Here is a 24,180-nt window from a genome sequence, read left to right as displayed (position 1 = left end):
TTTAACAGTAATGATGTGAAAAATAATTTGTGAGATATAAAATATAACATTTTATAACGTGTTTTGCAATTAGTTTGAAAACTAACTCTACAAGGAAAACGGTTGGTTAATACGGTTTCTAGTTTTAAAAGTATACGAAATATTAAACATTTCAAATGAAATAATAGGTCTGAGTACAAGATATTCTTGTACTTTTGCTTGTATTCCCCCCCCCCCTCCCTTAAAACATTGAAAACATAGAAAAAGTGTAGGGGTAAGAACTCACCAGACGAGAAATGTGCCGGCTAGAATGTTAAGTGTCAGTTCGGGGCTTGAATACACGCGAGGTTCCTATATAATAAGAAAAGATACATAATTGTATCTAATTAGAATTTGAACTACCAATTAAGTAAGACAATACACTCCGAGGCGCAAAGACACTTAAATTCAAGTGATAGGAGTGATCTGGGTTTCATCTAAGGAGTTGTAGGGCCTAGATAAGGAGTTTACTCTCCAAGAGTAAGCCCTTATGGGTGTTTACAGCCCAAAGACCATGTCGCCCCATTAGTTTATGGTTGTAAACTCATGGGTGGGGTGTTCTTGGATGTTTAAAGGTCTTACAATGCAAAAGGGAAGGTTCTAGGGTTGATTCCATGGCTTAGGAGGTGATCGGGACTTGAAATGAACTTGGAAAAGGGGTTTATTGTTCTTGAAGGAAACTTGGGGAGTTTACTGCAATACACACATGAGTTTATGGCCGTAAATTCATGTTTTTCTATGATTCATGTGTTTTGGTGGTTTTAGGTTAAGTATGCAAAGTTCTAGACCCAAATATATGTCATTCAAGGTGTTAAGGGCACTTAAATACCCTCTTGAGGTGTTTACAATTTAAGAGACCTTCCCAAATAGTAAACTCAAGTATGGTTCATTTGTGTATGGTTTGGTGCATCACATGAAGGAATATAAGGTTCTAGGCACTCATGGAAGCTTTTGGTGGTGTTTAAGGGGCAATTTAACACCTTAAAAGGTATTTATGGTCTATGAAGGTGTGTTTACGGTCCAATAATGTTCTTGGGCCGTAAATTCATGTTTACTACCCAAAGGACATGATTTTGGTGTTGTAAGCTCGTACATGCAAGTCCTTAAGTCATATCTAACCACTAGATAGGATATGGAAGGGTTTTGGGTCTTCAAAACCCCTTTAAGGGAGTTTACGGTTTTGGGAGGTGTTCGCAAACTGTAAACACAAGTTCTTGAGTGTTTTGGGTGATTTAAACATAGATTTGCATGCTTAACAAGTTAAACAACAAGCTAGGATAGATTACTTATGATTTTGGGAGCATGAAGAGGCGTTTTTGGATCAAAACTCGAGTTTTAGAGAGAGAGTAGAGAGATAAAGTTATGAGGTTGGGTAAAAAGCTTAAATGAAGGTCACTCATCCTTTATATAAGGCTTCCGTTTGTGGCCCGGTGGAAATATACCCGATACCGACGTTAAATGGCGTTTACAATTTTTACCCGATTAAATTGTCGTAACCCGACTTAGTTGTAACTAAAACATTTCCAAATAAATATCGAGGGTATTTTCACGTGTTTCTAATGCGTTCCGACACTTATGAAGTCAAAATAAAAGTCCCAATTTAATTAACTTAATCCAAAAGTTAACGGAAAATGTTAATAAAAACTAGTTTATTAACGGAAAAAGAGGTTACAATGACGGGATAAATTTCAGGTTGTCACATCATCCCACCGCTAGAGGGAATTTCGTCCCGAAATTTAGAATTAAGATACAAATCATGGATTTGGAAAAAGATGCGGATATTTCTGTTTCATCGAGTCTTCACGCTCCCTAGTAAATTCGGGTCCTCGCTTGGCATTCCAGTGAACATTCACTATTGGGATGCGACTTTGTTTTGTACGTTTGATCTCTCGATCCATGATTTCGATTGGTTCTTCCACAAAGTTCAGACTTTTGTTGATCACGATCGCATCAAGAGGGATCACGAGCGTTTCATCGGATAGACACTTTTTGAGATTTGAGACGTCGAACACAGGATGGATGTTGCTAAGTTCTTGAGGTAGTCGGAGTTTATAGGCTACAGGACTGATGCTAGCGAGGATCTCAAAAGGTCCTATGTACCTCGGGTTAAGTTTTCCACACTTTCCAAAGTGTATCATGCCTTTCTAGCTCGAGACCTTCAACAAGATACGATCTCCAACCTGGAATTCCAAGGGTTTCCGTTGTCTATCGGCGTAACTCTTCTGTCTATCTCGTGACGCTTTCAGTCGTTCTCGGATTTGGATGATCTTCTTGGTGGTTTCTCGGATGATTTCAGGACCATTGAGAGCAGTGTCAAGGACTCGACTCTTAGCTAGCTGCGTGTCCCCTACCTCGGCCCAGCACAGAGAGGATCTGCACTTGCGATCGTAAAGGGCTTTGAACGGGGCAACCTTGATGCTGGTGTGGTAATTGTTGTTACACGAGAACTCGATCAAGGGTAAATGAGTGTCCCACGACTTTCCAAAATCGATGAAACATGCTCTCAGCATGTCTTCCGGGGTCTGGATAGTTCTCTCACTCTATCCGTCAGTCTGGGGATGATAAGTTATACTCATATTCAACTTAGATCCATGAGCTTTCTGAAGGGACTGCCAAAACCTTGAGGTAAACCTGCTATCTCAATTGGAGATAATGGACACAGGCACTCCATGCAGTCGGACTATCTCTTGGATGTAGATTCGCGTGAGTCTTTCCATCTTGAATGATTCTTTAATCGGAAGGAAGTGAGCGGAGTTTGTCAATCGATCTACAATTACCCAAATGGTAGCGTACCCACTCGGAGATCTGGGTAACTTGGTGATGAAATCCATGGTAATCATCTCCCATTTCCATTCAGGTATCTCGGGCTACTGGAGCAGACCCGAGGTCTTCTGATACTCGACTTTTAACTTGGCACAAGTCAGATACTTGCCCACGAAGGTAGCGATTTCGGCTTTCATGTTTGGCCACCAGTATTGTTTCTTGAGATCCAGGTACATCTCATCCGAACCTGGGTGAACAGAGTATCTGGTATTGTGAGCTTCGTTCATAACAACTTCTCTGAAACCTCCGAACTTTGGGGTCCACATTCGATCCATGAAAAAATAGACTCCGTCACCTCTGATCTCAAGTTTCTTATCCATTCCCCTCAAGGCTTCATTCAACACATTCTCTGGTTTTAGGGCTTCCAAATTGGCTTCCCGGATCTAAGCGGATAAGTGGGAATGGATGGTCATCGTCAATGTCTTCGCCTTGCGGCTTGAACTCTCCTTTCGGTTAAGGGCATCTGCCACCACATTAGCCTTGTCGGGATGGTATCGGATTTCGCACTCATAATCGCTGAGCAACTCTACCCATCGCCGTTGTCTCATGTTTAAGTCTTTTTGATTGAAGATATGCTGCAGGCTTTTATGGTCAGTGAAGATCGTGCACTTGGTTTCGTAGAGATAATGTCTCCAAATCTTCAGTGCGAAGACTACTGCTCCTAACTCTAGGTCCTGAGTCGTATAGTTAACTTCATGTGCCTTAAGCTGTCATGAGGCATAAGCAATAACTTTTCCTCTCTGCATAAGCACACAGCCTAAGCCCTGATTAGACGCATTGCAGTAGACAACGAAATCCTCTATTCCTTCGGGCAGGGACAGGACAGGTGCGCTGCACAAGGCTCGCTTCAACATTTAAAAGGCAGTGTCTTGTTTTTCGCTCCAATAAAAGGGTACACCTTTCTGTGGGTGTCTTCTGTGACATCCCCAAAATCTCGAAAATTGAACATGCGATAATAGCCAGCGAGACCCAAGAATTGACGGATTTCTGTGGGTGTCTTCTGTGACATCCCCAAAATCTCGGTCAGAAAAGACCGATTTTCATTTATGCTTTTAAAATAATTTCAGAGTAAATCCTTTTTATTTGAAAGAGTTGCGAAATTTGTTCCCAAAAACAAAACGTGATAAAACAAGGTTTACCAAAGCATTTCATAAAAGAAATGTATTCTCATTATATAATCAAAACTCGGGATGTCATGTTCCGATACAGACCATAAAGCATAAACGATAACATTACAAGTCATTCAACAAATATATACATATACAAACTTGTAAACAAAACAACTTGATGGTTCATCCATCTTATGCCCTTGCGCCACTTCCTGTAATACAAATAAAACTGAGTGGGTCAGGCTTGGGAGCCTGGTGAGCATATACGGTTTTCAACCCATAATAAATAATTAAATTAATTTTCATCAACCAACAATAACCCAATTACCCATTCCCGTTATTCTCACTTTATGTCCCTAAAATAACTAACACAAGGGACCTAGTCTAAGAATATTTCATCGGGGTGACAACACATGCTTCGGGGGTTCCTCAGCAATATAAGTCAAATAAGGCAACCATGAGGGGGATGGAATACAGCGAATGAACACCCAAGTTCATTAACACCTACAGGTTATGAGCCTGCTAGCGTTCCACGGGACTGTCTAGAAAAGTTTGTGGTCGTTATCTAAATTCCGTTAGATGACTAGATCAAAACAACATCGAGGCCTCTCATCTGTTTATTACACACCAGCTATCTACCCATGTTCTACCCCACATATTAGTAGATAAAAATATACATTTTTATACATATTTTAAAAACCTGTATAGCATGCTTTAATCAATACATATTCACATAACAGATGAGGCACACACACATAACACGTATTTCATAGAGGATAAATCAGATCTATGAGATAGAAGAGAGTGAATATACATTCACACATATAACAACAAAATATTCACATAACATGTATTTTATATTAAATACTTAATAATTATGCATTAGAAGAAAGTAACTACACACTCACTTGATCAGAAGATGATCAGGCAGCACTACGGCTTGCAGAAGTAGTAATCCTCAGCAGATCTGGAAGATCTCTTCAAAAATCGAACTTCTCGCAGGTAGAGCTTCGGCTCGGGAATCGTACTTCTCGGGATCTTTGGGACTTCGAAACTTCCTTCGGGGCTCGGGAATAATACCGGGGCTTTGGGGTACAAACGGCACGCAAACGAGGTAAAGACTAGAGAGAGAAGGAAGAAATTGCAAAAGAACTAAGGCTGCCTTCGGAACTTATTTATAGGAGGCTGGAGCCTCGGAGTACGCGGGGCATACTGCCTCGGAATCGTCATTTCTTACGTATCCAAAGAAATCGAGTGCGAGGCGTGTCATGCTTCGCTATACGCGGGGCGTACGCTAGTACGTGGGGCGTACTTCAGATGAGTCCGATGACTCCTCTTCGGATAATGCCAGATTTAATAATTAAATTTAATTATTAATTATTTAATAAACTTCTAAAATTCATATCTTCTTCATATAAACTCCGTTTTCGACGTTCTTTATATCCACGCGAAGGTGAGACTACGCTCTATAACTTTCATTTAGACTCCGTCGACTAATTTTGATATTCATTTTTATTATTTATTTTTAGAAGGCCGGGACAGAAAAACTTCGTTATAAATTCATAACTTCTTTGTCTGACGTCCGTTCTCGCCTAACTTTTCATCATTTCGCTACTAACAACGAGATCTTCGATTCTCGTTTAGATTGTTTCGGCTAAAAACTGCTCGATTTCAAATCGAGTATTCGGGTTGCATACTGCTACGTCGAAACTTTAGAAAATCATAACTTCATCATACGAAGTCGGATTTGGGCGTTCTATATATATTCGGCAACCTCGTTTCAACTACTACAACATTATCCAAAGATATCAAGTTTATTTTTCACTTAAGTTTTGACGCTTATTTTTATTCTTAATTAATCAAACCACATAATTAAGCAATTAAGCACAAAACACATAATACTCAAATAATATGCTCTTATTATTTCAAAACGGGTTACAAAGGTTAACCTAGACTATTACATCAACGAAAATGCCTAGCCTGGAAACGCGGGCATTACATCTTCGGTGCCGAATTATTCTCTATCGCCTTGATTTTGGACGGGTCCACGTGTATACCCTCCTCGCTTACCACGTGACCAAGGAAAGCTACCTTCCGAATCCAGAATTCGCACTTAGAGAACTTTGTGTACAACTTCTCCGACCTAAGAGTTTCCAACACTATCCTCAAGTATTGTTTATGATCTTCTTCGCTTCAGGAATAGACAGGTATGTCGTCAATGAACATGATGAAGAACTTGTCCAGAAAGGGGCGACACACCCGGTTCATCAGGTCCATGAACACAGCCGGTGCATTGGTTAGACCAAAGGGAGTCACTACGAACTCGTAGTAACCATATCGAGTCCCGAATGCTGTCTTGGAAACATCATTCTCGTGAACTCGAAGCTGATGGTACCGTTATCTAAGGTCTATCTTCGAGAAATAACTAGCTCCCTGAAGTGTATCGAAAAGTTCATCTATTCGAGGAAGAGGATATCGATTTTTGACGATCAACTTATTCAACTCACGGTAGTCTATACACATATGAAAGGATCCATGTTTCTTATTCACAAATAATATTAGGGCTCCCTAAGGTGAGGAACTCGGTCTGATGAACCCTTTGTCGAGAAGCTCATTGAGCTGACTGGATAACTCCGGCATTTCTGCTGGAGCTAAGCGATATGGGGACTTGGCTACAAGATTAGCTCCAGGAATTAGGTCGATATGAAACTCGACTTGACGTTCGGGAGGAATTCCTGGGAGCTCTTCAGGAAAGTTTCAGACTTCGGGGATGCTCTCGAGGTCTTTAACTTCCTGTTTCTCATTGATTACATGAGCTAGGAATGCATAACACTCCTTTCGCAGAAGCTTTTGAGCTTTGATGTAAGAAATGACACGAAGATTGGAAATAAGTTTATCGTCGTAGATCATGAGAGTTTGGTCAGAGGGGAGATTGAGATGGATGGCTTTTTCATAACAAAGGATATCAGCATGATTGGGACTCAACCAATCCATGATAATGATAACATCAAAGCTCTTTATTGAAACTCGCATTAGGTCAATGGGGAAATAATGATCGTTCAGGGTAAGTGTACAACCTATGAATACATCGCTAGCACTTTCTTTCTCACCGTTAGCCATCTCAATGGTAAATGTTTGGGTTAATGGTTGGGGATTATGTTTAAGAAGATCTTTGAATGAATGGCTAACAAAACTTCTTTCAGCACCAGATTCAAAAAGGATACTAGCATAAGAGTTGTCGAGAAGGAACGTCCTGAGACAACGGTGGGGTCGGTGACTGCCTCCTCTCGTCCCATAGTTAGAACTCTCTCGGTGTTGCTGGTTGTTCCTGCCTTGGGGCAGTTTCTCTTGAAATGCACGACTTCACCACATCCGTAGCAGGCTTGTCCGACACCCTCTCTGGAAGATTGATTTGTTGATTGGGTTGGTGCTTTGCATAATCGAATCGTATGCCCCTTTTTACCACATTTGGAGCATGATAGATCATGGAAGGAGCCGGGTTATGGTAGAAGTTACACTTGTCGCATCGGGGAAGGGTACCAGCATACCTACTAGTAGGTGTTTGAGTTGTGGAAAGCAACACGGGTAGTAGTAGTGTGGATTGCCAAAATTTGTTGCTACTTTGAGGACTCTTGGGAAGATTGACTATACTTCTTCTTCCAAAATTTTCTTTTCTCACCACTCCTCTTTGCCGGTTCAGGAGTGGTGGCCGTTTCCTCAAGGTCATCACTATGATCAATTAGAGTATGCGCTAGGCATTTGGCGCTGTCGTAGGTGTCTGGCTCCGCAGCTAAAACGTTTCCCTTGGTTGGCTGGGTCAGCCCCTAGATAAATATCTCAATCTTTTTACTCTCTGGGGTAACCATTCCCAAGCAGAGAAGCACCAAGTCATCAAATCTGGAAGTGTAAGCTGTGATATCGGAACCCTTCATCTTTAGGTTCCAGAGTTCATGATCCAGCTTCTGTATTTCGCCCCGAGGGCAGTACTCTGCAAGCAAAAGCTCCTTCATGATCTCCCAAAGTCTGGGCTTTATCGGTGAAAGTGCAGGTGGCGAACTTCACCTTATCAGTTTCAGAGCAGGCGCATATTTCGAAGATAGATTCGATTTTCTCGAACCATCGAGTTAGGGTAATGACACCACCAGTGCCATTGAAGGGTGTGGGTTTCGCATTCATAAAGTCTTTGTAGGAACACTCCTTCAGGTGTCCCTGACTACCTTCCTGGTTTTGAGGCTGAGTACCACCTCCTGGCCCGCCTGAACCACTGGGGTTCATTTGTTACATAGCGGCAGCCACAACAGTAGTAACGACTGCTTGGAACATGGCAGGATCAAATGGAGAGGGAGGTGGTGGTGGAGGAGGATTGTTGTTCTTTGAGCTGGGTCTTTTCTTTGGAGGCATCTTGATCCAAAATAGCCATGAAAGAGAGGATCATAAGTCCTCTGAATTGAATAAAGAGATATGGAACAAGAGATATCTCATTATGATAGATATAGAGTTCTATTAAGCGATAAAACAAGAAAGAGTTATCAAAGCAGATAAACTATCGCTAAGGAAGGAATGAGTAGCAACACACGGAATGAATTTCTACAACGTAATCAGCTTTGGCTAAAATACTCCCATAGTATTTTATGTTTCACTGCGACAATGACTCATTGTTTGGGTATTAGGTAAGTTTTAGGCATGCTGCATAGCACAGTCACTCCCAAGCACATGTTGGTCGTGTCTCGAATGAACATAGTTGATCAGGCTATATTGACCCTAGTCACGACTACATAACTACCCAGGTTTAACCGTAGCGCACAACACCCAATTATGTTTTGTTCTACTCGAGGTTACGGGTTCTGACGGTTAAGTATTCTTGTATACTTTTGAAAAATACTTATATTTTAAAGTATACTTTTAGTTCAGAGCACTTCGTCCCCTTAGTGTTTATAGTCTTATACCATGTAAGGCTCGGTATACTTAGTTCACTATAAACAAGGGCTCTGATATCAATCTGTCACACCCTGAAACCGATGGCAGAAACGTTACGGGGCGGATGACGTCATGTAAAGTATCACAACTAATGTACATAGTAAGCATAGTACACACAAAACATTACATTACATAGGAATATTTACATTTGTTTGAAGGAAAAGTTACACATGATTATATATACATCCAAAATGAACAAAAGAAAAGACGAGACTGCTAATATGCTCCATCTTCTCCAAAAGATTTGCAGGATACCTTTCTAATGTTGACCTGAGAATACAAGTAGTTTTAAAAATATCAGCATAAAGTTGGTGAGTTCATAAGCAGTTTGTTTCTGTAAAAGAACAAGTTTCCTTTGGTTTCTGAAAAAGTTGTTATCCAAGAAAATCCCATATTTTCTTATAAGAAAATTTTACTTATCCGTTTGTTACACAATCTGGTTAAGAACAATTCAGTTATCCCAGGAAAAACCCTTATTTTCCTTAAAAGTTTGTGGTTGGTATCGGTTCAGAACGAAGTGTACAAGTATCTACCATACTTGTAGCGTTAAAGATGTGTTCTGAAAGCCTGGTTATCCTTGTAAAGTGCATTAGTTTTAACACGTATATAAAACTAATAAGTAGGTACTAAACTAATTCTTATGGTTATTAGTTCACTAGGTTCATTGTTACCAACAAGTAAATCTCCGTTATCTAAATTGCGAGTTCGATAACCATACGATAGACTAGATATGGCAATAAGAAATCAAGTATCATTTTATGAGTTTTGTCACCCGTAGACCTGCCGGTCCCATTGTAGCTAGCAACGAGGTGCGGGGTAGTCAGCCCCGTATAGATCTGTACACTCAGGACACGCTCTCCGTCCAGGAGATTCTGGTTACATGGGCGGTCCTCCACTCGCGTATCTTTGTGAAGTGTTTCAGAGGACGTGTCTCCAATTTTTAAGATTAACAAATTTACAAGTAATAATGCGGAAAATCTTGTTTTAGATTCTGGTTACAAAGGTGGTCCTCCACTCGCATATCTATTTGGAGTGTTACAGAGAACGTACCAAAAGTTCTAAGATTAATGATTTTAACAGTAATGATGTGGAAAATCATTTGTGAGATATGAAATATAACATGTTATAACGCATTTTGCAATTAGTTTGAAAACTAACTCTACAAGTCAAACGGTTACGGTTTCCAGTGTTAAAAGTATACGAAATATGAAACATTTCAAATGAAATAATAAGTTTGAGTACAAGATATTCTTGTACTTTTTCTTGTATCCCCCCCCCCCCCTGAAAACATTGAAAACACGGAAAAAGTGTAGGGGTATGAATTCACCAGACAAGAAATGTGACGGTTAGGATGTTAAGTGTCAGTTCGGGGTTTGAATACACGCGAGGTTCCTATGTAATACGAAAAGATACATAATTGTATCCAATTAGACTTTGAACTACCAATTAAGTAAGACAATACACTCTGAGGCGTGAAAACACTTCAATTCAAGTGTTAGGAGTGATCTGGGTTACATCTAAGGAGGTGTAGTGCCTAGATAAGGAGTTTACTCTCCAAGATTAAGCCCTTAGGAGTGTTTAAGGCCCAAACACTATGTCCCCCATGAGTTTACGGCCGTAAACTAATGGGTGGGGTGTTCTTGGATGTTTAAAGGTCTTACAATGCACAAGGGAAGGTTCTAGGGTTGTTTCCATGGCTTAGGAGGTGATCGGGACTTAAAATGACCTTGGAAAACGGATTTACGGTTCTTGAAGGACACTTGGGGAGTAGACTGCCGTAAACACATGAGTTTACGGCCTCATTTTACAGCCGTAAACTCATGTTTATCTATGATTCATGTGTTTTGGTGGTTGTAGGTTAAGTATGAAAATTTCTAGACCCAAATCTATGTCATTCAAGGTGTTAAGGGCACTTAAACACCCTGTTGAGGTGTTTATGGTTTTGGGAGACCTTCCGAAACTGTAAACTCAAGTATGGTTCATTTGTGTATGGTTTGTTACATCACATGAAGGAATATAAGGTTCTAGGCACTCATGGAAGCTTTTGGTGGTGTTTCAGGGGCAATTTAACACCTTAAAAGGTTCTAGGCACTCGAGGTTACGGGTTCTGGCGGTTAGGTATTCTTGTGTACTTTTTAAAACTACTTATATTTTAAAGTATACTTTTAGTTTAGAGCACTTTGCCCGCTTAGTGTTTATACTCTTATACCATGTAAGGTTCGGTATACTTAGTTCACTATAAACAAGGGCTCTGATATCAATCTGTCACACCCTGAAACCGATGGCAGAAACGTTACGGGGCGGAGGACGTCATGTAAAGTATCACAACTAATGTACATAGTAAGCATAGTAAACACAAAACATTACATTACATAGGAATATTTACATTTGTTTGAAGGAAAAGTTACACATGAGTATATATATACATCCAAAATGAACAAAAGAAAAGACGAGACTGCTAATATGCTCCATCTTCTCCAAAAGATTTGCAGGATACCTTTCTAATGTTGACCTGAGAATACAAGCAGTTTTAAAAATATCAGCATAAAGCTGGTGAGTTCATAAGCGGTTTGTTTCTGTAAAAGAACAAGTTTCCTTTGGTTTCTGAAAAAGTTGTTATCCAAGAAAATCCCATATTTTCTTATAAGAAAAGTTTACTTATCCATTTTTTACACAATCTGGTTAAGAACAGTTCAGTTATCCCAGGAAAAACCCTTATTTTCCTTAAAAGTTTGTGGTTGGTATCGGTTCAGAATGAAGTGTACAAGTATCTACCATACTTGTAGCGTTAAAGATGTGTTCTGAAAGCCTGGTTATCCTTGTAAAGTGCATTTGTTTTAACACGTATATAAAACTAATAAGTAGGTACTAAACTAATTCTTAAGGTTATTAGCTCACTAGGTTCATTGTTACCAACAAGTAAATCTCCGTTATCTAAATTGCGAGTTCGATAACCATACGATAGACTAGATATGGCAATAAGAAATCAAGTATCATTTTATGAGTTTTGTCACCCGTAGACCTGCCGGTCCCATTGTAGCTAGCAACGAGGTGCGGGGTAGTCAGCCCCGTATAGATCTGTACACTCAGGACACGCTCTCCGTCCAGGAGATTCTGGTTACATGGGCGGTCCTCCACTCGCGTATCTTTGTGAAGTGTTTCAGAGGACGTGTCTCCAATTTTTAAGATTAACAAATTTACAAGTAATAATGCGGAAAATCTTGTTTTAGATTCTGGTTACAAAGGTGGTCCTCCACTCGCATATCTCTTTGGAGTGTTACAGAGAACGTACCAAAAGTTCTAAGATTAATGATTTTAACAGTAATGATGTGGAAAATCATTTGTGAGATATGAAATATAACATGTTATAACGCATTTTGCAATTAGTTTGAAAACTAACTCTACAAGTCAAACGGTTACGGTTTCCAGTGTTAAAAGTATACGGAATATGAAACATTTCAAATGAAATAATAAGTTTGAGTACAAGATATTCTTGTACTTTTTCTTGTATTCCCACCCCCCCCCCCCTCTGAAAACATTGAAAACACGGAAAAAGTGTAGGGGTATGAACTCACCAGACAAGAAATGTGACGATTAGGATGTTAAGTGTCAGTTCGGGGCTTGAATACACGCGAGGTTCCTATGTAATACGAAAAGATACATAATTGTATCCAATTAGACTTTGAACTACCAATTAAGTAAGACAATACACTCCAAGGCGTGAAAACACTTCAATTCAAGTGTTAGGAGTGATCCGGGTTACATCTAAGGAGGTGTAGTGCCTAGATAAGGAGTTTACTCTCCAAGATTAAGCCCTTAGGAGTGTTTAAGGCCCAAACACTATGTCCCCCATGATTTTACGGCCGTAAACTAATGGGTGGGGTGTTCTTGGATGTTTAAAGGTCTTACAATGTACAAGGGAAGGTTCTAGGGTTGTTTCCATGGCTTAGGAGGTGATCGGGACTTAAAATGACCTTGGAAAACGGATTTACGGTTCTTGAAGGACACTTGGGGAGTTTAATGCCGTAAACACATGAGTTTACGGCCTGAGTTTACGGTCGTAAACTCATGTTTATCTATGATTCATGTGTTTTGGTGGTTGTAGGTTAAGTATGAAAATTTCTAGACCCAAATCTATGTCATTCAAGTTGTTAAGGGCACTTAAACACCCTGTTGAGGTGTTTAGGGTTTTGGGAGACCTTCCGAAACTGTAAACTCAAGTATGGTTCATTTGTGTATGCTTTGTTGCATTACATGAAGGAATATATGGTTCTTGGCACTCATAGAAGCTTTTGGTGGTGTTTAAGGGGCAATATAACACCTTAAAAGGTTCTAGGCACTCGAGGTTACGGGTTCTGGCGGGTAGGTATTCTTGTATACTTTTGAAAACTACTTATATTTTAAAGTATACTTTTAGTTTAGAGCACTTCGCCCGCTTAGTATTTATAGTCTTATACCATGTAAGGTTCGGTATACTTAGTTCACTATAAACAAGGGATCTGATACCAATTTGTCACACCCCGAAACCGATGGTAGAAACATTTCGGGGTGGAGGGCGTCATGTAAAGTATCACAACCAATGTACATAGTAAGCATAGTAAACACAAAACATTACATTACATAGCAATATTTACATTTGTTTGAAGGAAAAGTTACACATGATTATATATATATATATATATATATATATATATATATATATATATATATATATATATATATATATATATATACATCTAAAATGAACAAAAGCAAAGACGAGACTGCTAATATGCTCCGTCTTCTCCAAAAGATTTGCAGGATACCTGTCTAATGTTGACCTGAGAATACAACAGTTTTAAAAATATCAGCATAAAGCTGGTGAGTTCATAAGCGGTTTATTTCTATAAAAGAACAAGATTCCGTTGGTTTCTGAAAAAGTTGTTATCCAAGAAAATCCCATATTTTCTTATAAGAAAAGTTTACTTATCCGTTTATTACACAATCTGGTTAAGAACAGTTCAGTTATCCCAGGAAAAACCCTTATTTTCCTTAAACGTTTGTGGTTGGTATCGGTTCAGAATGAAGTGTACAAGTATCTACCATACTTGTAGCATTAAAGATGTGTTCTGAAAGCCTGCTTATCCTTGTAAATTGCATTAGTTTTAACACGTATATAAAACTAATAAGTAGGTAGTAAACTAATTCTTAAGGTTATTAGTTCACTAGGTTCACTATTACCAACAAGTAAATCTCCATTTTCTAAATTGTGAGTTTCATAACCATACGATAGACTAGATATGGCAATACGAAGTCCAGTATCATTTTATGACTTTTGTCACCCATAGACCTGGCGGTCCCACTGTAGCTAGCAGTGAGGTGCGGGGTAGTCAACCCCGTATAGATTTATACACTCAAGTCACTCTCTCTGTCCAGGAGATTCAGGTTACAGGGTCGGTCCTCCACTCGCATATCTCCGTGGAGTGTTTCAGAGGACGTGTCTCCAATTTTTAAGATTAACGAATTTACAAGTAATAATGCAGAAAATCCTGTTTTAGATTCTGGTTACAAAGGTGGTCCTCCACTCGCGTATCTCTATGGAGTGTTATAGAGGACGTATCAAAAGTTCTAAGATTAATGATTTTAATAGTAATGATGTGGAAAATCATTTGTGAGATATAAAATATAACATTTTATCACGTGTAATGATTTTCACAGTAATGATGTACAAAATCATTTGTGAACGGGGCAAACGGGGTGGGGAGTGCATCTCCCGCCCCCACCCCCGATATTTCCACGTCCCCCCGCCCCTGCCCCTGCCCCCGCCCCCTCCCCCGAATCCCCTTTATTACCCCAGCCCCCACCCCCGTTCCTCCGCCCCCAATTGATTTTGGGCTACTTTTTTTTGGGCTAAAAGTAGTTGTTATTTAGGCTAAAACAAGCTATTTTTTAGCTAACAAATAATTATTTATAGCAAAATTTTATATGTTAAAAATAAAAAAGTTATGGCATTTTAAAAAATTATACTAACAGCTTAAAAACATATTTTTGATGAATTTTGGAAGCTCAAAATCATGTTATAGTTTATTATATTTATATAATTAATATATGTAAATATATGTGTAATTTATTAATGGGGTCCCCATGGAGATTTCGGGACGGGATTGCCTACCCCCGCCCCCGCCCCCGAAATTAAAACGGGGGTTAACCTTGCCCCCACCCCCGTCCCCGCCCCCGATTTTTTTAAAAAAATCCCCCAAGCGGGACGGGGCCCCCACGGGAACGGGGTCCCACGGTATTTTTTGACATCCCTATTTAGGGGTGTTTACAGCCCAAAGACCATGTCCCCCATGAGTTTACGGCCGTAAACTCATGGGTGGGGTATTCTTGGATGTTTAAAGGTCTTACAATGCACAAGGGAAGGTTCTAGGGTTGATTCCATGGCTTAGGAGGTGTTCGGGACTTGAAATAACCTTGGAAAAGGGGTTTACGGTTCTTGAAGGACACTTGAGGAGTTTACTATCGTAAACACATGAGTTTACGGTCGTAAACTCATGTTTGTCTATGATTCATGTGTTTTGGTGGTTATAGGTTAAGTATGCAAAGTTCTAGACCCAAATCTATGTCATTCAAGGTGTTAAGGGCACTTAAACACCCTCTTGAGGTGTTTACAGTTTTGGGATACCTTCCCAAACTGTAAACTCAGGTATGGTTCATTTGTGTATGGTTTGGTGCATCACATGAAGGAATATAAGGTTCTAGGCACTCATGGACGCTTTTGGTGGTGTTTAAGGGGCAATTTAACACCTTAAAAGGTATTTATGGTCTATGAAGGTGTGTTTACGGTCCAAGAATGTTCTTGGGCCGTAAACTCATGTTTACTACCCAAAGGACATGATTTTGGTGTTCTAGGCTCGTACATGCAAGTCCTTAAGTCATATCTAAGCACTAGAAAGGATATGGAAGGGTTTTGGGGCTTCAAAACCCCTTTAAGGGAGTTTACGGTTTTGGGAGGTATTCCTAAACCGTAAACACAAGTTCTTGAGTGTTTTGGGTGATTTAAACATAGATTTGCATGCTTAACAAGTTAAACAGCAAGCTAGGATATATTACTTACGATTTTGGGAGCTTAAAGATGTGTTTTTGGATCAAAACTCGAGTTTTAGAGAGAGAGTAGAGAGAGAAAGTTATGAGGGTGGGTAAAAAGCTTAAATGAAGGTCACTCATCCTTTATATAAGGCTTGGGTTTGTGGCCCGGTGGAAATATACCCGATACCGACGTTAAACGGGGTTTACAATTTTTACCCGATTAAATTGTCGTAACCCAACTTAGTTGTATCTAAAAATTTCCCAAATAAATATCGAGGGTGTTTTCACGTGTTTCTAATGCGTTCCGACACTTATGAAGTCAAAATAAAAGTCCCAATTTAATTAACTTAATCCAAAAGTTAACGCAAAATGTTAATAAAAATTAGTTTATTAACGGAAAAAGAGGTTACAATGATGGGATAAATTTCAAGTTGTCGCACATGCTCCTATACAAAGTAATATCAATGACATGCTTATCTAACAAAGCCCCTAAGCGTGTGCGATTGTCATTGGTATTCACAACTTCGAACTATTCGTCATGCCAAACTTCTCAAGAAGATTTTGAGAATACTTCTCTTGATTTATGAAAATTCCATCTATGCTTTGACAAATATTCAATCCCAGAAAATTATTACACTTTCCCATCATACTCATTTGCAATTGACTTTTCATCATATTCTCAAATTCACTGGACAATTAAGGGTCAGTATAACCAAAACTAATGTCATATACATAAATTTGAACGAGCATCAAGTGATCCCCCACTTTCTTTCGAAATATAGTGGGATCAAAAGATCATTGATTAAATTTTGAGAGTTCCAAGAAATTAGCTAGAGTTGCATAACAGGCTCGAGGTGATTGTTTTAAACCATAAACAGCTTTATCGATAATATAATAATGATTAGGATATATATCATTTATGAAACCTGGTGGTTGCTCAACATATACACTCTCTTCTAATAGTATATTGAGAATAGCGCACTTGATATCCATTTGATAAACATTGATGTATTTGTGTGCTACATAAGCAAGAAATATTCGAACAACGTCGAGTCTTGCGACAAGGGCAAAGGTCTCATCATAGTGAATACCTGCTTGTTGCGAATATACCTTAACAACTAACCTTGCTTTGTTTCGAACCATAATTCCTTCTTTGTCAGTTTTATTTATAAAAATCCATCTTAAACCTATAACCAAGGTTCTAAAAAGCTCATCATGGCTCCGCCATGGCGCAACATGGCTCCAAGGCTTGTATGTGCCGCCAAACTTTACCGAAACGCCGCCTTGACTTATATATGTGTATAAACATAAATACTAGTTGAAAATACATATAAAAATATGAATTATATACAAAATTATCACCTTAAGTCATGCCTTACAAACGATTTGAGTCGCCAAAGCTTGGAAAAGCTTGAGGCTTGACATTACCGCTAAGTCACGCCTTACGTTATTTAAAACCTTACCTATAACCGAGACATAATCAAGTTTTGCAACTAGTCTCTAAACCTTATTTCTTTCGAATTCAACAATTTCATATTACATTTAAATAGTTTAGTAGCCTTGTTTTTTGTTTGTAATCTCAGTGCTTCTTCTTGTATGGATACTTATGTCATTCTCTTGCAAAATGGATAAATGTGTCTTGGTGTGCTTTAGTCTTGACTAACATGGAAACATTAAAAAATATGGGATATTATCAATGTTTTGTGACATCCTGCTAATGCTAATGTGGAAGATGAAGTGGCAATAACCCATGCCATATTGTCATGTAATTATTAGTATCGATCTCATGTTTCGTATTGCTCAAGCTAGAAAACTAAAAATATTTTATCATATGAAAGTTAAAATACATGCTGTGAGCATACTGGTATAAAAGGAAAACTATGTTTCTGTCGAATGTTAATATGAAGTGTGCCATTAAAAAAAATTATGTCATATTACTTCAATCAAAAAAATGTTTGTGTAATATTAAAAAAATGTTTGTTTATTAACATAAACTAATTAAATTAAATTAGAAAAAGAAAATAAAAAATTGAATGTTAGGAGTGTTACTACTCTCTACCAAATGTTAAGATAAGATGTGACACTCAAAAAACTGATGTGACAATATGTTAGAAGTATTATCAATCTTCCTTAACCTTATTAGACATAGTCATATTAATTAATTTATAGTATTTCTTGATGAATAAATAATAACAAATAACAAATTAATTAAATCTAATTAGTTATTTTTATTTTCTAGTTGAACCTAAATAGATTCATATAATTAATTATTATTCCACTCATGTGTGGTGGGCATATACGTTAACAATAATTTCATTAATATTTTTTTTGGAAACCACAAATATTATTAAAATGAACCCCCAACTAGCAAGTAGCAAGCAAGATGAAAAGAGTACAAAAGCAAAGCAAAACTTTTCATGGAAAGAGAAATATTAAGGTGGTTCTTAAAATTAATTATGAAATGGCAGGTAAAGGAACCAATGAATACACTTAATTCCTATTACACATTGATCAAGGTGTTGATGTTCATACTACAATTGTAGTAATCCAAGTAATACATACGACCGTATTACCTGTGACATAGAAAACATGGCATTGTTAATGTCCATGTGACTGGTAATACCGTCGTTGGTATTACTATAAAATCAGGATGCGCGTCATTTTTCCAAACTGCACCCCATCTGTCGATCTTACATCCAATCCAAAGGTCAATTCGTACTCATATCTTTTATAGGTTGCATGTGTCTTTAAGTGATAATTGGAAGTTTGTTATCCTATATTTTGGTTTATATTTATTGATATTTTGGTATGTTGACAATTAAAATGTTATTATTAATTTTCAAATTTATTTTGTTGGTAGACGTTTCTGCTGATGCTATTATAAAAAAAACCAACATATAGTAAGAAACTTTTTAAGTTGTTTCAATCAATGTCAAAAAAAAGGATGTGGCTGAGATGACGGAGATGAAGAAGGAGACTAATGGGCCCAAGGACGGCAATGTTGATTATTTAGCTTATGTTAAGTATGTTGAACGTTTGTTAATGACTAACTACTTTAACATCGGATTTTTATTAATTAGTTGTTTATGTTGACAATGTGGATTATCTATTATGTATTTTATACAATTTTGTTAGTGCAATCTATAGATTTTTATTAAATACTTTAGCAAAATTATTTAAAAAAAAAAAAAATAGCATTACCAGCCCGCTATTATCAGTGATAAAAGTCCTTTAGCGACACACTATTCGCGGCGACGTAATAGCGGCGATATGTCTCTGGAAATACCTATATTTTTTATAGCGACTCACACATCGATTTCGTACAAAAGGACTCTCAAAAATCGAATATGAAACTTCAGAATCGATTAATTCCCCTTTATAAGATAGAAATGGGTATATATATATATATATATATATATATATATATATATATATATATATATATATATATATATATATATATATATATATATATATATATATATATATATATATATATATATATATATATACTAATGAGGAAATCTTCTGGAATACCGATGGTGAAGATATGCTTGGACATGTCACCATGCCCATATTTCTTACACCGATCAACCTTGAACTGGCGTTAGTTCAAAGAAGCCTTCCTAATCCATAAACTAACTATGGGAAACTGAAGTAACTTTTGAATAAGTTCATTCAGACTATAAATAGATTTTATAATTACCCTACATTCATATATATCCTATCTAATGCAATCATCAAATCTTACATAATAGCAGTCTATCATTTTATTCAAAGCAAAGATGAAAAGACATCAACCGGAACGAAGTCCTACATAGTCCTTTTCACAACAACATTTCGTAAAACATAAAAAAAAAAAAAAACAAACAAACAAACTTAATTATTTCCTCTAAAACAAAAGAAAGTCGTTTAAAGCACTTTCCCTATTACAGAAAGCTTCGTACTGCAAAAGTGCTTTTAGCTCCATCGCTGCTTATGTCGCCTACTATCTCCCCTCCAACACCAAGAAAGTCTCTGGTCGTTTTCCCACCACTGAATTGCTCCAAACCCATGTTAAAATTAGAGTTTTGAGGTGGCTCCTCTTCTACAGAGTTCAACTTTTTCCACTCCTCATCACAACCACCACCACCGCTCTCAACGCCACCTTGATACCCATCCTCTTGCGCATTACTTGCACCAGTATGCCGATTGAAAACAGAGGACCCGACACCACTACCGCTGAAAGAGTTCAGAAGCTCATTCATGTTGCTATAATGCTCATCATTGCTACCAGAAAAATGGCCACTGCGGAAAAGAAATCTTCCCTTCTCAGAATTAGTTCCACTAACACCACCAGTAGACGAAGAACTTGTATATATCCCTCGGGTAAAGTCGGTAAAGTTGTTGGTGCCAGATGTTGATCCAAATATTCCAGCCTTCTGAAGCGTTCCAGTCGCTGAAAGGTGTTGGCGCATAGTTTCTGTATGTGATGAAAAATAAAGTGAAGTAGAGTGATGTGACACAAAGCTACCACTTGAGAACAAACTTAATCCCTCACCACTTCCAGAATTTATAGGGTTTCCCATCATACTGAGATTGTAGAGTTGCATGTTGTTAGGTAGTGTGCTTGTGTTGTTCACAAGATTGGTTATTGTGTTGTTCGGAGAATTTATAGGGTTGTTTTGATTTGATGATGGCCCAAACAAAGCGGGAGTGGGCTTATAGTAGTTCGTGTTAATGGAGGTTTTGATCAGGTTTTGAGTCGAGGGAAGTTGTGGACCCAATTGAGGCGAAGTTGTATTCATCTGGCTAGGTTGATTATGGTTGCGGGAGCTTTTGAATGACGTCACTCCCCTGGAACCTATGGTTGTTATCCCTTCAGCCAATGCCTCACAATATGCCCTATGATTGATGAAGCTGTCACGCCTGCAAAATAAATGGTAATATGGAATGATTAGATGAGATGAGTCCAATGTTGGAATTTGATAGTATTCGAACTTTTGTATTTTACAAAGATGTTATTCAAATCAGAATACAGGATCCTGACAATTAGTAACGTACGTATGTCGCTAGTTGTTCTTGTTATATAAAAATGGCACAAGAATCAGTGGTCATTTGTCGCACTTACTCAGAACCTATTAGTACTAAAATTTAGGGTTTATGAAGTCACATGGCATGATTTTAAATACACATATATGTGACAAGATCTAATATATAACTTTGTGATGTGAAAACACATAATGAACTATATAACAAGGTACCAAAATGCAGTTTTTATCTTTCTTTCTTCTTTCATCCCTTACCATCGTTAGAGAAAACCAAACAACTCCCTAATATTAAATTAAACTTATTGAATAAGTATTTAATTGGTAAAATAATAGTGCATCCCTTTGAGAATATAAATAAATAAATAAATAAATAAATAAATAAATAAATAAATATATATATATATATATATATATATATATATATATATATATATATATATATATATATATATATATATATATATATATAGATGAACTAATTAATTACCAATTAAATGAAAAAAAAAAAAAAAGCTTAATAGCAAAATATAAACAAAAATGTTATCCCATTTCTTGTTTTGTTTTTTGATCTCGAATTTTTGTTTATAAAAACTATTCTCAACATATGCGATTTTTCTAACTTTTGTTTCTTTTTGTAAAGCATATTTTATATTTTAAGTTATATTTATGTGCATTGCTACAAATTATTCTTAAAAGTGTACATAAATATATACGAATTTAAAGTCAAACATTTTTTGTTGGAAATCTATAAATATTAAAGTATGACAACTAATATATAATAATGATAGTTCTTCAGCAATCAATACCAGAGACATCCAACGACTAGACCCAAATCGAGCTAAAAAAAAAAAAAAAAAAAAACAATGATAAAAAACTGAAAAAATCTTGCATAAAAGATAAAATTAAATCGGTTTATCTGATTTGAAAGAACTGACTCATTAATTAATATAGGACCTATAGTGGGTTAACTGCATCAAATACCGAAACATACAAGTTACGATTTAAGTGCAACTGTGGAACCTATTTTGATTGAATAAAAACTAAAATCCATTTGTTTGATCAAAGATAAAACGGGAACAATATTTTTTTTTTCTTATCTTTTTGAAACACAAAAGGAATTATATTAAGTAATCAAAGTTATACCTTCCGAAGACAGTACCACAATGGCATGGATATTCTTTGGTGCCACAAGTCTTTGAATGCGCTTTCAAATCAGAATTGACTGCATACATTTTTTCACACTTTTGGCACTTGTATTTCCTTTCACCATGCTTTCGTGAATAGTGTTTCTTGATGCCAGTGAGGTCTCCAAGAGCATGAGAAGGCTCATGGTTGACACAAGTAGGCTCAGGACACACATACACCTTTCTTTTCAAATCATCCGTTGCACTCTTCTGCTTAAGTTTCCATGGCAAATTGTGTCCCCTTTTGTGAAGTTGCAAGTTTTGGTCTCTTGGGAACCCTTTGTAGCATACCTCACAAACAAACCTGTTTTTTGCCATTAAGGTGGCAGGAGATAGTGCTATAACCTCAACATCCGAATCTATCACCACTGCACAAAAAGTTAAAATTTAGATATTAATCATTTGTTGTATAAACTAAAGTGTATCATAAAGTAAAATTGGTCATAGAAAAAGACAGATCTGTTTTTTGTTTGTTTTCTTTTACCAAAAAGGTTTCCTCCAAATCAAGGGTTTTTTTTCTTTTTCCGTTTTCAAGAAAGATACGGGAAAGGAGAGAAAACAGTTGAAAATGCTTTTGTTTGTACATGTTTTTCGTTTTCATTTAAACAAACAAATGAATTCTTTTTGAAGGATATATGTATATCATATATATATGACTAAAAATTTTGAAGAACTTGCATGGGAATTTTGGTGTGTTTCTTCGCTTCTTGTGGCGAACAGTTTGAGGTTGAGTTTGTGACACTCCATGAGTATCTTGTTGAATGTTGTTGGCTTCGTTGAAATGATCTTCTTCATTCGTGTTCCCAAACAGCGGCATTGATGAAAAAGATGAGCCTGAAGCCATGTCTTCACAAGCGTTCTTCTATGCTAGCAACTGATAAGCAATGAAACTATTGACTAAAGCTACAAACTAGCAAAAAAAGTCACTAATTTAGTTATAATTTAGAAGGAGATGTTGAAGAAGAAGTTGAAACAAAAAGTTAACTAATCTGAACTACTCTTATATACAAACACATACACAATGGAACCTCAGTTTTCGTTGCTATGATTTTCTTCAGTTGTTATCATGTTCGAGATGCTATGCTTTTTATTTCGAGATGAAAGCTCCAATTTAAAGTTAAAGAACTTCTTGGTTATGTGCATAAACATGGTTTCAAAATTTACTTATATGGCTACACACATGGCAGTGGACCCAAACAGTCGCCGTATAAAAACAAAATATGTTGCGTAAGCAAAATAAGAAGAGAACCACCTTCCCCTCTTTCTCTTTCACTCTCTTACACTTACGTCATGTGTGTCCAGGTGTAATACGCGGTGATGGAACATGTTTTATACTATCTTCATCCGAAAATAAGTACTTTTTGACTTTGAATATTACAATATATATAGAATGAATTTAACTATTCAAGGTTAATTTTTTTTTCTTTATAAAAAAACAAATTACATATACTTAATATATGCAGTTAGTAGTATAATTATCCTACACAAGAAATAATTAACTATATGTAGTTTTGAAGTTTTATTCTTCTCTGTTTTTAAAATATTGATAATTCGATAAATCTTTTATGTAAATGGTATTTGATAACAAGAAAAAAGAAATGGTGTATAAAGGGAAAATCACTTATAAGGGTAATTATTTTTGTTGTTTTGTTCATACTTATGTATCTTTTGTATTTTTGTATATATATTTGACCATTTAATTTGTTATATATGTTCACATATTTTCATTGTCACCGGGTATAACATATGGTAATATGTGAAAAAATTAACAACTTAAATGGTTAAATGTATACAAAAAAAGAAAGTTGAATAATGTGAACAAAACGAAAAGTTAATTACTCGGATAAGTTATTTTTCCCATTTTTAATAACTATTTTATTTTTCATAATTGTTTTTATTATTATTTTCAAACATTATTTTTAAAATATCAATAATTTTCTAAATATTAATTAAATATTAATCAATTTTAAA

General features: G+C 36.8%; 1 protein-coding gene across 1 annotated transcript; it reads right to left on the bottom strand.

The window, feature by feature from the left end:
* Positions 1–19,924: 19,924 nt before the first annotated feature.
* Positions 19,925–23,053, bottom strand: LOC145045366 (uncharacterized). Its single transcript, XM_078993706.1, has 3 exons — positions 22,888–23,053; positions 22,169–22,577; positions 19,925–20,903 (listed from the first exon to the last, which is right to left on the bottom strand). Exons 1-3 carry the CDS (start codon positions 23,051–23,053, stop codon positions 19,925–19,927), a joined length of 1,554 nt encoding a protein of 517 aa, XP_078849832.1.
* Positions 23,054–24,180: the final 1,127 nt, after the last annotated feature.

This window comes from Lactuca saligna, chromosome 5 (assembly GCF_052625555.1).
Source record: "Lactuca saligna cultivar CGN05327 chromosome 5, ASM5262555v1, whole genome shotgun sequence".
Lineage (NCBI taxonomy): Eukaryota > Viridiplantae > Streptophyta > Magnoliopsida > Asterales > Asteraceae > Lactuca > Lactuca saligna.
This window is presented reverse-complemented; position numbering and strand designations above follow the sequence as displayed.

What these genes read in the sequence shown, in the direction of transcription:
- LOC145045366 (XM_078993706.1), bottom strand. Translation starts at nt 23,053, where the DNA reads ATGGCTTCAGGCTCATCTTTTTCATCAATGCCGCTGTTTGGGAACACG. An exon ending in AAACACACCAAAATTCCCAT is followed by an intron (nt 22,578 to 22,887) that starts GCAAGTTCTTCA and finishes CTTTTTGTGCAG; the next exon opens with TGGTGATAGATTCGGATGTT. An exon ending in TGTGGTACTGTCTTCGGAAG is followed by an intron (nt 20,904 to 22,168) that starts GTATAACTTTGA and finishes TTTATTTTGCAG; the next exon opens with GCGTGACAGCTTCATCAATC.